Source organism: Lipophrys pholis (assembly GCF_963383615.2).
Source record: "Lipophrys pholis genome assembly, chromosome: 3".
NCBI lineage: Eukaryota > Metazoa > Chordata > Actinopteri > Blenniiformes > Blenniidae > Lipophrys > Lipophrys pholis.
Genome location: NC_137627.1, coordinates 26,002,844 through 26,017,242, shown reverse-complemented (window position 1 = coordinate 26,017,242; position 14,399 = coordinate 26,002,844). Strand labels below are relative to the sequence as shown.

At 44.0% G+C, this 14,399-nt stretch overlaps 1 protein-coding gene across 1 annotated transcript in view; it reads left to right on the top strand.

Annotated features, from left to right (window-relative positions):
• Nucleotides 1-14,399, top strand: part of robo1 (roundabout, axon guidance receptor, homolog 1) — a gene marked incomplete at its 5' end in the record, with an annotated part of 222,044 nt that overhangs the window by 167,854 nt on the left and 39,791 nt on the right. Inside the window, one exon of the mRNA XM_080460331.1 lies at nt 10,033-10,190. Coding sequence (XP_080316457.1) covers nt 10,033-10,190 — 158 coding nt within the window. The remainder of the gene's footprint in view (nt 1-10,032; nt 10,191-14,399) is intronic.

Genomic DNA, 14,399 nt, shown 5'->3' with positions numbered 1-14,399 from the left:
TTTGTGATTTCCATTATCTCAGACGTCGCACAGCCAGACCCTGAGTCACTGTGAACATGTAATCTCATGGTCCACTTTAAGATCATATTCCCTTCACAATAGTCCTCTTTACACAGCACCACAACAGAATATAACCTTGTCGGTAATAAACCTTTATTTTCAGTTGACACAGTGAGAGCGCAGTGTTATCTACTCGTGAGACCTCTGGATAATAGAGAAGTGAAAAGATTCTCTGCAGATGTTTGTGTTCCAAAATGATCTGATGAGTGCATGCAGCGGGTCAAATGGCACTCTGCAGGAAAGCGTGCTGTGTTTATGAATGTAGTTTCCCTGATGGTGTGAGTTAGTGAGCTGACAGGCTCCTGTTACAGTACCTCTTCCTGCTCGGTATCAGCCCTGTCCACTTTGTTCAAATGAGTCCAGAACATTGCGTGCCACGTCAAATTAAGAGCATTTGTGGTGGCTGTGCTGTCCTAACTGGTACTAACATGTTTATTCATGACTATATCTTATCTCTCCTCTTTCTGCACACTCACACACAGTAAACAGATGAACAAGCAAATAAACACAAGTAAAAACAGACAAGCACACGGTTCTCGATTCTGCAGTGAGAAAAACAAGTTGCCTCACATCCTCTTTTCTCAGCACTCTTATTTAAAGGCCTCATGGCCGGTCTGGGTCCTACACAGCTTCTTTGTCATTAGAGATGAGGTGGGGTCAGATCTCGGCAAAGCAGTGGAGGAGGTCCGGGGGGAGGGCTCCGGGGGCTCCAGGGGCCAGGAATGTTAATTGGGAAGATTGTTTTAATAAGGTCCTCATTTTTGCAGATGCTGGGAGAGAGTTAGCCGGTGAGGCCACACAGACGGGAGGGCAGCTCACACTGAGATATTGTCAGAAAACATGAGTGACAGAATGTGAACTGAGCTGTGTAACACACACTGTGGGACTCAGACACGAATGGATAAAGATAGTTGGTGTTTCTTGGCATGTTTGCGTCTGTTTTTCTGGAGGTAAAGGGATTTACTGTAATGAGCATTCTGTGGTGACAAATGTGCAATCTGCATATCCTCTCCACTTCTGTGTTGTGTGAAATCCTATTACACTGTGAAGGCTCAGACAGACAAGCAGAGGCTCGACTAAACGCGGCCCGAGAAGAACAAGCAGCAGTGATTCAAAATCGGAAACCATTAAAGCAAAGCAACAGCAACGGGTTCAGAGAGGGCTGCTTACCTGAGTGGGAAAAAAAAAAAAAAAAATGAAAATAAATAGAAGTTCTCACTTGTACCAGGACAAGTCTAGCACAGGGCCAGTCTCAGCTTTTGATGGATCTCTCTCTCTCTCTTTTTCTCTCTTTCTGCATCTGCTCCAATAGACAAAAAAGATATGTTTGCTTTTGGAGCACACAGCAGAGGAAGAATTACATCTGAAAAACCCAGCAATGCCATCCACATTTTCTGACCTTGCTACTCTGGATAACCCACAGAACCTACGATTAGCAGGTTTGAACTATTGGAGCTGTCATTCAGCTTGTTGAGTGGACTGTCCTCTGGTCCCAAGTGGAAGTTTCTTCCAAAATATTTGTGGTAGTGTCCATGACGCAGTAGCTGTAATGCATTTCTTCCAGTGGTGTGTGAGCACATGATCATGTGAAGTACATTCAGACTGCTTAAACAGTAAGATGAGCTACATATGTAATAGTTTTTTTACTACTTACGTGTCAAACTGTTTCACAGTATAATAATTTTTACACCACTGTGGTTTAACCTGGTGCTACAATAACATTGCATTCTGCATTTTTTGTACTTTACAATGAGCTCTCAATTGGATCTGCACAGTTCACAAAGAGCAGAGACACATCTAGGCAAGCTGAAGTGTGTGTGTGTGTGTGTGTGTGTGTGTGTGTGTGTGTGTGTGTGTGTTGTGTGTGTGTGTGTGTGTGTGTGTGTGTGTGTGTGTGTGTGTGTGTGTGTGTGTGTGTGTGTGTGTGTGTGTTGTGTGTGTGTGTGTGTGTGTGTGTGTGTGTGTGTGTGTGTGTGTGTGTGTGTGTTGTGTGTGTGTGTGTGTGTGTGTGTGTGTGTGTGTTGTGTGTGTGTGTGTGTGTGTGTGTGTGTGTGTGTGTGTGTGTGTGTGTGTGTGTGTGTGTGTGCCTGTGTGTCTGTGTGTGTGTGTGTGTGTGTGTGTGTGTGTGTGTGTGTGTGTGTGTGTGTGTGTGTGTGTGTGTGTGTGTGTTTGTGTTTGAGAGGGTGGAAGAGTCAATGAATGAGTGAGTAGACTGTACAGGTGTACCTGTTTGTGTGCACTATAGTGTTACATCGACTCTTTTGTTTATGCATGCGGAGAGCTAAAGGCTCGGGGCAATACAGTAAGTGGTGAGCTCAGTTTCTGAGCTTCTCAGTTCCTCCTCTTCTTTGGGGAACAGACAGTAGAGCTCCACCTATAGACAAGTTGAAACACTAAAAAAATTAGCTTGATCCATGCAGCTTACGTCTTTAAAGGAAAAGCCCAAGGCCAAAATCGCCTGCTGAGTTTGGAGCTGTCATAAACATGCTTGTGCATAAAGTTTAGTGTCAACTGCAGCAGTGTTGCTATGGCCGTGTCATTAATTCTTTTGTTGCCAGGGTGGTGTAAATGAAGGCAATTCTTGACTTGTAAAGCATGTTTATTTACCTGCTTCTCCCACCTTTATCTCCATCATTATTGTTTTACTGCTCTGTGAAGCCCCTAAAGGTTGACTTAAGAATGGAAACAGATTAAATTCTATCAGCAGCAGGTTTATGCCGTGTAAAGAACGTTGAAGACTTTTCATTATTTAACTTGGCTGGCCTCTTATGCTTTACCTTACTGAGATTCTTTAACTTTTTTATTTTTTCAGTACCCACAAAATGTGATACTGTATTTTCACAAAAGGTCCATGAGAATTAATAACTGCCTGAAAATCATTTTCAGGTGAGGACTGAGTGCTCAGGCTGCTCGCTCAGAACCTCACAAATCCACAAATGGCACATTGATGTTTTTCAATCATTAAACTATAATGTGATAATCTCACACAGATGTTTATTACACCGTTTGCATTGTAGTGGCTGCTGTTTCTAGCCGGGTTTTATGGGGTTTGTAGTTTTACTTCTTTGGAACATTTTTTGATGGAGGGCACGGTAGAGTGGTGTATTTTCTCCAACATTCCTACCGCTTTAGCTCCAACACTCGACACACTATTTTAGTCCAACTCCTGCTCACACAGCACTCCAATCAAACAGACACTGTTTATTGAACTACGAGGTGCCAAGTCACTCACTCACTCAGTCACTCACATAAACCTGCCTCCCCACTGCCCTCTGTGGCCCTCTCCGTGTCCGCCAAACCCAATCTCTCTCTCTCTCGCTCTCTCTCGCTCTCTCTCTCTCTCTCTCTCTCTCTCTCTCTCTCTGAGCCTGACGAGAAGAATTATGACCATTTAAACAAACACAGGCACTCAATGGCCTCTCTGTCTGTGCAGCTTTGGGGCCGAATGTCCTTTATGTGGTGTGTATGTCTATGTGTGTCTGTGTTTTTTATGTACAAGCATAATTGGTGTTGGATACGGATGCACATAAGGTCATGTGTTTAAGAGAGTAACGGAGAGGATCAAGAGCTGGGATTGAATGCTTCGCACTCGGCAGCTGCGAGAGGCCAAAGAAAGTGCAGACATGCTTTCATCGGTGCCACCAAAACGTCCAGAACACCGTCCAGCCCTGACTGGAAGTGCCAGGTATCAGCTGTAATCACCTGGCAGTGCAGTGTGAATGTCTTTACGCTGAATCACTGCTTCACACATACACTCTCATTCTTCTCTGTGGAGTTTGTTTACCTTTGCATCTTTGTATTACATTTCAGTGAATCTCAGACTCCTCCTTAAGGATTGTATTTTTGACAGGACGGGTAGTGTAGTTTATTGTTCTGTGTATGTTTATAGAAGTTAAGCAGGCATTCCATCCCTCCTCAACGCCACGGCATCACGTTTGAGTCTGCAGAACGACCTTGTGACATTTTGGCTGTGCAGGTGCAAACCCTAAAGGCCGGTGGGGTAATAGTCTGTCTGCTCTCACTGACATATTTACGGGTGTCCACGAGATATCTTGTGGTCAGCCAGGCACTTAGGCTGTCAGGCGATTTTAACCGATGTGACTCTGCAGATGTGACCTCATATTGAATGTCATGGTTGTCAAGAGAACTTCCATTGTTTTGAAAGTGATTTATAACAACAAAAATTCTGCCTAAATGTGAAATCTATAAATTAGTTCCTAAAAGATGAAAACATTTAGAAGTGCGAAATGTGAGATGGCTTTATTATAATGTCAGCGGTTATTTACAACTTACCCGCTTGTCAGTTGGGTCGCTGTATGCGTGTGCATGGGAGTGAAGTTTATGTCTGTAATAATCTCAGCCAGACGGCATTATGGGCATGCTCAGGGCAGCGTGCATGCTGCTGGGTAGGATAGAGTGTCTGCAGGGGCAACGAGAGGCCATGTGCTCAGTGCAGAGGAGAACAAGTCGGACTCAGAGAGAGAGAGATGTGTCCAGGCTCCTCTCTGCGTGGAGGGGTCAGAGGTGATGCAAAGAAATAAGATGGAGGAGGGAAAGAGTGGTTCTCCAGAGTACAGCAGGAGTCCTGTTATAGCATCACGCCCACCAGCAAAGCTACAGAGTTATACAGTGCAAACACACACATACACACTGCATTCATGCCTCTGGCAAATGATCCATCTGCAGGAGCCTTTGCAGTGAAGTGCCACAGGTTAACACACCATCGCTACGAGCCCATCTTTGATGTAAGCTGCTCAGTGTGTGTGTGAGTGGAGAGAGCAGTGAGGTGAGGGGGTCTAATGCTGAGAGGGGGGAGAGAAATTTAGAGACAAAGTGGGAGTTGCATTGAGGGAGAGAAGGAGAGGTGTTTGTCTCACAGGACAGAGCTGGAGGCGAGGTGGAGATCGGTGGAGAAGCACACAACGTCGCTGCACTGTGAAACAAACCGGGTTCTTGCTCAGGGCGTAAACAGCTCTCATGGAGGGGGAGAGGAATTCCGTTGTCCAGTAAGCACAAATGTTCTGCAGGGCAGCTCATCCGGTGTAAGCTGTTTTTAATTTCAATCTGTTATTTGACCAAAACAGAGCAGATTTTCAATTGTACCAGTTACTGTTTACTTTCCATGAACTGAAATGCATATAGTTTTGTGTTTCTTTCTGGTTTTACGTTTTTAATCCCCATATAGGACTAAATCTAAATCAATATAACATAATTACACGGTATGTTAAATACCAATACAATAAGACAATTCTCGCAGCTGAGTGTTTAGGCTGTCAGATGTACCTATGAATCTGATGGTGCGATTAGAGATTTGTTAACGGTATCATGTGGTAACTTGATGATGATTTTCAGCCTGATTACCATGGCGTTTCAATTTGTGAACCATGTGAAGTTCAACTACCTTCAGGAGGCAAGAGGAGAAACAAAATGGAACCTGGAATGAAAACCTTCTAGTCCTATTGTAGATATTCTGTTTTTGGTTTAATCCTCTTTCTCTACTATGTCATTCATTCTGCTTTCCTTGTGCGGCTGGCCGTGTCCAGTCTGTTTGGAGGAAAAACCTAAAGCCTGCAGGAAGACTCATGCCGTGCTCAGTATCTCTGCAGGATTGACTCCTGGTGCCTTCTGATAAACCTTTAAATCCCTGGTGGGTCTGTTTTTGTATCCTTCCAAAGGTTTGCAGGGAGCTTGTTTTACTTGGTTTAATTTCCTCATAACAAAGCTCATCTGATCTTCCCACCCAGACTTGTGTGTGGCATTAAGTCTTCATTTTCATTAATGTTGGAGGGGCAGCACAGGAATCTCATTTTAATTTGACATTTAAACATCTGTTTTCAATTTCCCGAGGAAAAGAGTGAGTGCATGCCTGTGTGTGTGTGTGTGTGTGTGTGTGTGTGTGTGTGTGTGTGTGTGTGTGTGTGTGTGTGTGTGTGTGTGTGTGTGTGTGTGTGTGTGTGTGTGTGTGTGTGTGTGTGTGTGTGTGTGTGTGTGTGTGTGTGTGTGGACAGGGGAGCGCTTGTGTGGGTGATGAACCTGTGAGTTTTCAGAGTAGAGTGCAGCCATCGCGGACGACCTTTCATGCAGGGCTTGAATGTAAGAAATGATGGCAGCTAATTGCGTTAGTGTCAACACAGCTTCAATTTGCTACTGTGAACCAGAGGGCCGATTTATTACAGAGTACAGTGAAGTGTGGTTAGAGGGGATCTGGCAGGACCCAGCAGATGTTTGCCACTGCAAACTAAAGTCCTGCTTGGATAGATGTGCTTGTTTTATATACAGTCAGCAGAGTCTTTCAGTGAGTTCTGTGAGCTAAATGAGATTGGAAGTGTTTTATTCTGAAAATAGGAAAAATACGATACAGAATGGTTTACCTTGACAAAGTGTATTGAAAACTGTCCAAGTCCGGATATCCACTCGTTTCCATCCTATCATCAGCATATTTGAGCAAATCCAGGACGGACAAAGAGGCGTCTTCATGCTGGGACCTGTGACTTTGGCCCATTTCCACATATTAAGATACAAACTGAAAATCTCTGTGTACACACACACACACACACACACACACACACACACACACACACACACACACACACACACACACACACACACACACACACACACACACACACACACACACACAGAGTCTGGCCTCCCTGTTAATAGCCCAGGAAATATTATCTGCTAGGGGACAGCTGCAGGCTCACTGGAGAGACAGAATGGTAGAGTAGGCTCATTATCCCAAACACAGATACAGACCACACCACACAAACCACACTTTCAAGACAGCACACAGTGTGAGAGCCTCTCTATCACGTTTTTTTTAATCACCTGATTCTGGGTCCCAGAACAGGAACAGTGAGGGCGAATGAGGTCTTCTTCAGTAGGTTTACAGGAAGAAGCAAGGCTAGATGCCTTATGTAGGTCTAACAGGGCTTCTGGCAAAAGAGTTGAAGCTTTGTACCTCATCCAGATCAGGTCCGACTGTCTGTCTGACTGACTGTCTGGTGTTTCGGTCTCCTTGCTCGCTCCGCATCCATCCCAGAGGATTTTGTTTTCCACTACGCAGATGTTCAGGGCTGTCTGCTGTGCTGCTCTCAGCTGTGTTTATAACAAAGAGGTGTTGGTTTGGAGGAGGAGAGAGGGCAGTGAGGTGGGGGGGGTGAGTGCTGTTGAGGAGGGCTGGGGGTCACCGTGCTGTTGGTATAAACACTGAATGATGCCAGCTCTCCCTCGGGCCTCCAACAAGTCAATACAGCGTTTCTTTTTTCCGCCCTCTGTTTCTTCCCCCACACATCCTTTTTATTTCCAGAGGGACGCATGCATGTGGATATTAGCTAAAAGAGTTACACTTAAGCCAGCAGGGGAGGTAAAAATCCACTGAGAGGAGACGATGTGCAATTATTGTCACACTTAAAAGTCGCTGAGCTCTTTAGGTCAAACATAGAATCCAGACTCCTTGAATTGAAAACATGATTTTTCTCTTGATTTCATAAATTTGTATACATTTGATCAGTATTATGTGGCCTTGAACTGACGTAGGTTGTTTACATGATGCTTTTGTATGAATATGAAAAAAATGGCAATTTTGGGTTTTGTCATCTTTAAGCTCGACCTTGATTATCAAGAATGACCTCAGTGAGGACGGGCAGGTCAGCTGATATAAACGAGCCGCGTTGCTTCAGATAAAACTGGTGCTCTAATGGATCGGATGTTTGGTGTTTGCAGTTTCATTCCAGGATGACTACATCCACTCTAAACTGTAGAAAATAAACTCATCATGCAGCTGCACTGCTGAACTTGAGATGAATCAGACTGCGTGCAGGAAATTATTGGAGCCACACACAAAATTGCTTCTAAACAAAGTGTTTGTGACTGTGGATGTCAAAGAAGACTTGACGCTGATTTGGCATATATCTCTTAAGCATAACTCCAAGACTGTTTTCGTATCTGCAGATTTCAAAAAGCATGAGAAAGCAGAGAAAATGAGCTTGAGGAGCATATACTTGTCATTATCATGAGCCTCAGGACGTAGCAGTGTGATTTACCAGCATGTCACATAAAGTGAAAGCTGAAGTAAACTTGGACAAAGAGGCAGAAACTCTACCTCATAGCATTTTTTTTTTCTATTTCTATACCTCCATCCATCCATCCATTTTCTCCCGCTTATCCGTTTCCGGGTCGCAGGGGTGGCAGTCTGAGCACTGTCACCCAGATCACATTGCACCGATGAAGAACCTTTCCTGCGGGTGGTGAGCCCATGGGAATGATTTCTATCCCGATAAAATTAAAATAATCCCAAGTGGCCTGAATCAAAGTACAATCAAAAGAGGGTTAGAGCCCATCTATATGTGTCCTTAATTTGACTTGAACTGACTCGCTGTCAGAAAAAGCTGTTTCTGGACTTGGCAATGAGTCATTAAGTGCTTAAAAGGTTCAGCCAAGAATGTGTAGGCTGCCAGTAGGCGAGGGGTCCTTCTGCCCTCGATCTGTGGCTGAGATGACTTTTTGAGCAGACACAGAAGCATGAGACAACAGAAGGCAAAACCCGTATTTTATGTACAAAACACAGGTAACGAGTCTCTTAACTTTTTCACAACAGTGGTCGTGAACACACTGTGCTGAGCATGCATGCTTTGTGTGTGGCCTAACTTCCAGAATACAAGCGCTGTTCTTATATGGTTTATATGCAGGGGAGCTGGAAAAATGATTGTCTGCAGAAAGGGGCTTGTTGCTTTTTCATTACTCTCTCCTCTCAATAAATCTGCAGTTTATCTTTAACACCTCAGATATGGAGTTCGGTGAGGCTGTTTCTCTTCCCCGCAGAAAGCTGATATGCATTGATCTGCGTTGTTGCAACTACCAGCTAGTACTGACAGAAATGTGATATTCTGATAAAGCAGACAAAGATTTGACGTCAGATGGGATTTTTGCATTCTTTGCATTCAGCTACAAATAAAAATCTCTGTTGCTCAATTCATCTTTCTGAAATTGTGTCAACAAATTAAACCTCGGAATGAAAAACTGTATCAAAATCATGAACGTCCATGGCTGTATCATCTCTTTTAAATCACTTCCAGCATTGAATAAACCCATGCAAAAAAGAATCATATTCTGCTAAAGTCCTTTCCAAGACAGTCATGGTAGATTGGCTCTGGTAGATAAGTCCATATAGAACGGGTGTATGAGGCGGAGGTGGGTGTAAATATAGTGTCAAGGAGAGATGAAGAAGTGATGAAGGAGATGTGATGATCAGCCAACACTGTGTGTGTGTTTGTGTGTGCGTGTGTGCGTGTGCACGTGCGCACGTGCGATGATATATTCCTGTTGTGTGGACAGAAATATGTTTACACATTAACATTATGAGGATTTGGCATCCTTGTGGGAACAGAAAACATGTCCTCGTTACGAAAAGGAATCAAACATTTTGAGGTAGAGACTGATCTGTGGGTCAGACTCAGGTTTGGGTTAGTTAATGGTTATGATAGTGGACTAGTTATGGTTTTGATTATTCAAAACCTGCAGGAAATGAATGTTGTCCAATGCAATGTCCGCAAAAAAACCCCAAACAAAAATGTAGGCATACGTGTCTGTGCGTGCATCTTGCATGTGCATGTTGTGCATGTTCAGTCAACAAAAGTCAAGGTCACTCCTATTAAAGATGCTGATGGACACAAGTATGTGTTCATTATGCTCTGTTGTAAAGCTTACTGACAGTGCAAATAGGTGAAGAAATGAGAGCAGGCTATCAAAAACAGCCAGTTGTAAATGTAATACAATCAGCATCCTGCATATCTGCTTTTTATTTCATCAATACTTTCTCCACTAAATCAGTCTTGATATTTATTTCTGTATTTTGATTGTTTTTAACAGTGAAATCCTCTCACGTTGTGTGTATTTGTTTGCTGGCATGACATACTAGACACAAGAAGGCCATATTCTCAAATTGTTCTTCTTCTGCCTGTTTTCTTGCAGTTCTACGAGACGACTTCAGACAAAACCCTGCAGATGTGATTGTGGCAGCAGGAGAGCCAGCGGTTCTGGAGTGTCAGCCTCCTCGCGGACATCCCGAGCCCACCATATCCTGGAAAAAAGATGGCGTGAATATCGATGACCGAGACGAGAGGATTACTGTAAGTCTCTTTTTTTGGTCTTTAAAGTTGTTTTTGCTGGCGAGCAATCTTCTAAGCCCTGCTTTGTACACATTTCTTTTAATGTATGAGAAATAATGACCCAGTGGTGCTCATTGCCATCACTTCAGGTTAATTATTCACAAGTACTTGTCAAATCAGAAAACACACCCTCCCTGTGACTGTAGCGCTCAGTAACGGAGGTATACTGTAGAATTAGTCCTGCGTCATTAGTCAGCAGCAGTTCATCGATTGGAGATGGGCTGCTGATGAAATCAACCAGGAGAAGTGTAGATCAGGGGGGGAAATGAGCTGACTGAAATCAAATAGTAGAAAGTGATGCTCAGCAGCGAAGCTGGAGAATCTCAGTATCTATTTACGTGTGAAACCACTAATTATTCTGCCTTAATTAAAAGAGCAGCAGAGCCAGCACTACGGCACCGATCACTTCTACTGGTTTGCTTAATGCAGATCAGTCGGGAATAATCCCAGCTTAAATGGGTTTTTATTAAACACAACTTTGTGCCTGTTGTAGTTTTCCTTCAACAGCAAGAGTGGTTTGATTCCGCTGATTAGATGTGTGCTTTAAGGCGGCCAATGCTCTGACTCAGCTCTCGGGTAATATGTGTTGAGTAGGAAGCATTTAGGAGCAGGTCTGGATCACATTTTAACAATCTTACTGGTGGGGATTTAAGTCTGCACGTTACGCAATCTCTAAATAGTTTGGCCCCCCAAGTGCTGACAATGTAGCGACCTTCGCAGTACAGTCATGGAAAATCCAATCTTGCCCAGATAATAAATAGAAAGTACTAATAAAATTATTCCATTCTGTGCGGCTGTAACACGGTAATGAAAACCAGCCCGCGATCGTTGTGTACAATACTTTTTCATTGGTGTGCGAGTCGAAACAGTGATTTATCACTGTTAGCTGCGTTTAACAGGGTTGTACAAGAGTACAGTTGTGCATGCAGACCAGCAGAGTTTGGACATATTGAGTCCTGTTGCAATTCAAACCTCTAAACACTACAAGTATTCTTCTTTGAGTATTTTGTAAGCAACAGCCCGAACAAGAAGAGCCCGTGTGTGACCGTTGAGCACCATAATTGAGAGAAACAAGCACATGATCGATTTTAAAGAGAAATAAATCACATCTGTCCTTCAGTTTAACCAATTAGCAGCGATAACGATGAGATTCTTTTGCCACGCGGTGCATGTTGAGCGGTGGTATTTACTCATATTATTTCTTCAAATTCACACATTTCCATTTTTCATTAAACACATTAGCCCACCTATGATTGCAGATATGCACTGGCGATGTTTTCACAATCAAAATGTTGAAAAGAGACACGCAATTATGCTGGTTAGTTAATTGTCTTTAAGATAAAACAAAAATATGGTTATCTATTTCATTATTAATTTTTCAATTTTGTTAAACATTTGATGGCAAAACTACCTCCCGCTGTTAACTGTGCAATTTTAAAAGCAGAGTGCTTTGAACACAAAACAGCCCAGTTTCATCTTATTGTTACACACACACACACACACACACACACACACACACACACACACACACACACACACACACACACACACACACACACACACACACACACACACACACACACACACACACACACACACACACACACACACACAAAGGGACTTTGCTGGTCATTGCTGTTCAAGTGATTTTCTGCAGCGTCGTGTGAAATCCTTTGAACAAACTTTGAGGATCCTGACTCAGAGTTGTGTCCTTGTGGCCCGGAGCAGTGCTGGGATTGAGGATTCAGGGTCAGGACCAGCTGGTGGTGATCACTGTAAACTTCCTGTCGAGCACATAACCCCACAGACTAAGTGTTCCCAAATGACCACTTTAAAAGTAGTGCTAGACGTCATGTACAGCCATCTAAATATCTGTAATCAACCGTGGTGACAGATGGGAGTCTGGACGGTCGTATGGACTCCCATGTTACCAGATGAACTTGTATTAGAAGCAGGACAGTCACAAGGTGCAAGTTTGTTTATACTGTAGTAATAATGCTCAGAGCAAATATAGAAGTGGAAAGATGGAAGCTGCGTTTGAAATCTGTTTAATGTGAGGAACAGCTGAGCTTGTGATAGAGACCCCCCCCCTCCCCCCCCGGCCTGCATTATGTTTGGCTGAGTTCATTCTTCCCACCATGCAACATGCTGGTGAAACGTGCAGTCTCCTTGGTGATCATTGTTGGTCAGAACAAGGTCCCAGACCACCTGCAGAGTGAATGAATTTCTATCTGCACTTTGCTGCACTTTGCAAGAAAAACAAAAAACAAAACAGAGTGAACTTCAGGAAAGACAGAACCAACTATGTTGTTTTCATCTATTCTTGTATGCGATGTGTTAATTCCAACAGCATGCTGAGCTCTGCCACATATATTTGTGACTTCATGTAGGGCAGTTGTGAAAAGTGTCTCCACTGAGCCGTAAAAACTGAGGTCGGTTGATGTCCCTGCAGCTGGCCACATTCTTTCACATTTATCTAACTGGTCTTTCAGGAATAATGTGGAAAGAGAAATAAGCAGAAAAGGCGAACTGCCTGTATTAAAGCCCAATCTATTGTGTGTTCAGAGTAAGTGTCTGTCGGCAGTGGTATTAATGCTCGCATTGTCCTCCTCCTTTTGTGCAATAGTTGTGGCTAATTATCGGCCTGGAAAATGAACCGCTGTGTATATACCAACAGAATTGGTGGTGAATTGAGGCTTTTGCATTATCAGCATTGCCAAATGACATGAGACAAAAGGCAACAGGATCGAGCCATTTCCCTGTAATTCAGGGATAATGGTCAGATTGTCGGGGCTTTCAGCAGCCTGTGCCCTGCACTGTGTTGTGTTGAGAGGATGTTGCATGCAGAGAAAAAGCGAGCCGCCGCTGCATTCATTTACTTTCGCCGGCTCTCAGAGTCCCCGCTGCTCTGGCCCACCAAATGTGCCTGTAGAGAATAGCAAACAGCTCTAGACGAGGTTGAAGTCTGGATAGAGTGGACGCAGCTTTAAGTGGATCCTCATGTCAAAGCTGCGTGGAACCAACAGTGCACCCCCCTTCACTCTGCTCCATGGTCTGCCCTGACCTTGGGCCTTTGTGAGTGTCACACTGTTTTAGCTGTTAAGCCTTTCCTCAAACAAACAGTAACATAATGATACTTCAAACCCCTCCAGCACCACAGGGTGCCCTAAAAGAGCCAGCCTTCCAGCCTCTTCAAGTCCCTCTGCCTCCTGCTTCACTATGAATATTAAACAGGGCTGAAGAACCTGAGGAATGCTTCAGAATCAGAACAATACGTCTGTTGTCCAAAGAATCTTAAGAATCTTAGACTTATCCTGACTTCTTCATATAAACTGAGCAGTGATGCAGATGGATTAAGACATCATATCCTGCATGTGAACACGTGTGTGAGAGGGTTTAACATGGTCGCCCGTCCTGGGCAAAGTACATTTTTGCAATATTGTGTGTCAGGTTCTGTCAGTGCCTCTCTAATGAGAGTATCGGTGACATGCTTGCAGGGGGGTGGTCCTGGTCTTGGAAGGCTGATGTGTGTATTTAAAACCTTAAGCTCTATCTGAGCACAAAGATCGCCTCTCCAGCACCACTCCTTTGTCTGCGACTGCACTGACTGGCATGGTTGTCAGCTGAGAGCGGGGCTGAGGGGCCTGAGCTGAGCCGAGGCTGCCTCTCTGACTGCCTGAGAACAAAGCGTCTCCTCTGGCCTGTAATCAAAGCCCTGGGAAATAACAGACATGACACTAACCTGGACAAACACACATCTGCAGATGGGTGTGGGTGTGCTCGATTCTTTGTTTATATGCTCTCACTTCAAGCTGTGTGCACACACTCAAAAGTAAAGACCAAAAAACCCACTGTGTAAAAGATTCACTGCATAATGTTGGCCGACGCTGTCCTGGAGCTCTTCAACGGGACTGGGAAAGTGTTTTCAGTCCAGCAGTGCCTCAGGTGTTACCTCGGGGATTTGCGGTTGTGTTGGATGAGAAAGTGTTCTTTGGCTCGTCTTACTCAGGGGAGTAAGAGGCCAGCTGATAGCGGTTTAGACTACAACACCAACAGTGCCGCCGGACTCTCTACAAACTCAGAGCAAAAAGCCCAATAAAAGCACTATTTTACCATCAAGCCATTATGTGTTCTTGAGTAGATTTTATCACGGTGGTGTAATGATGTTTT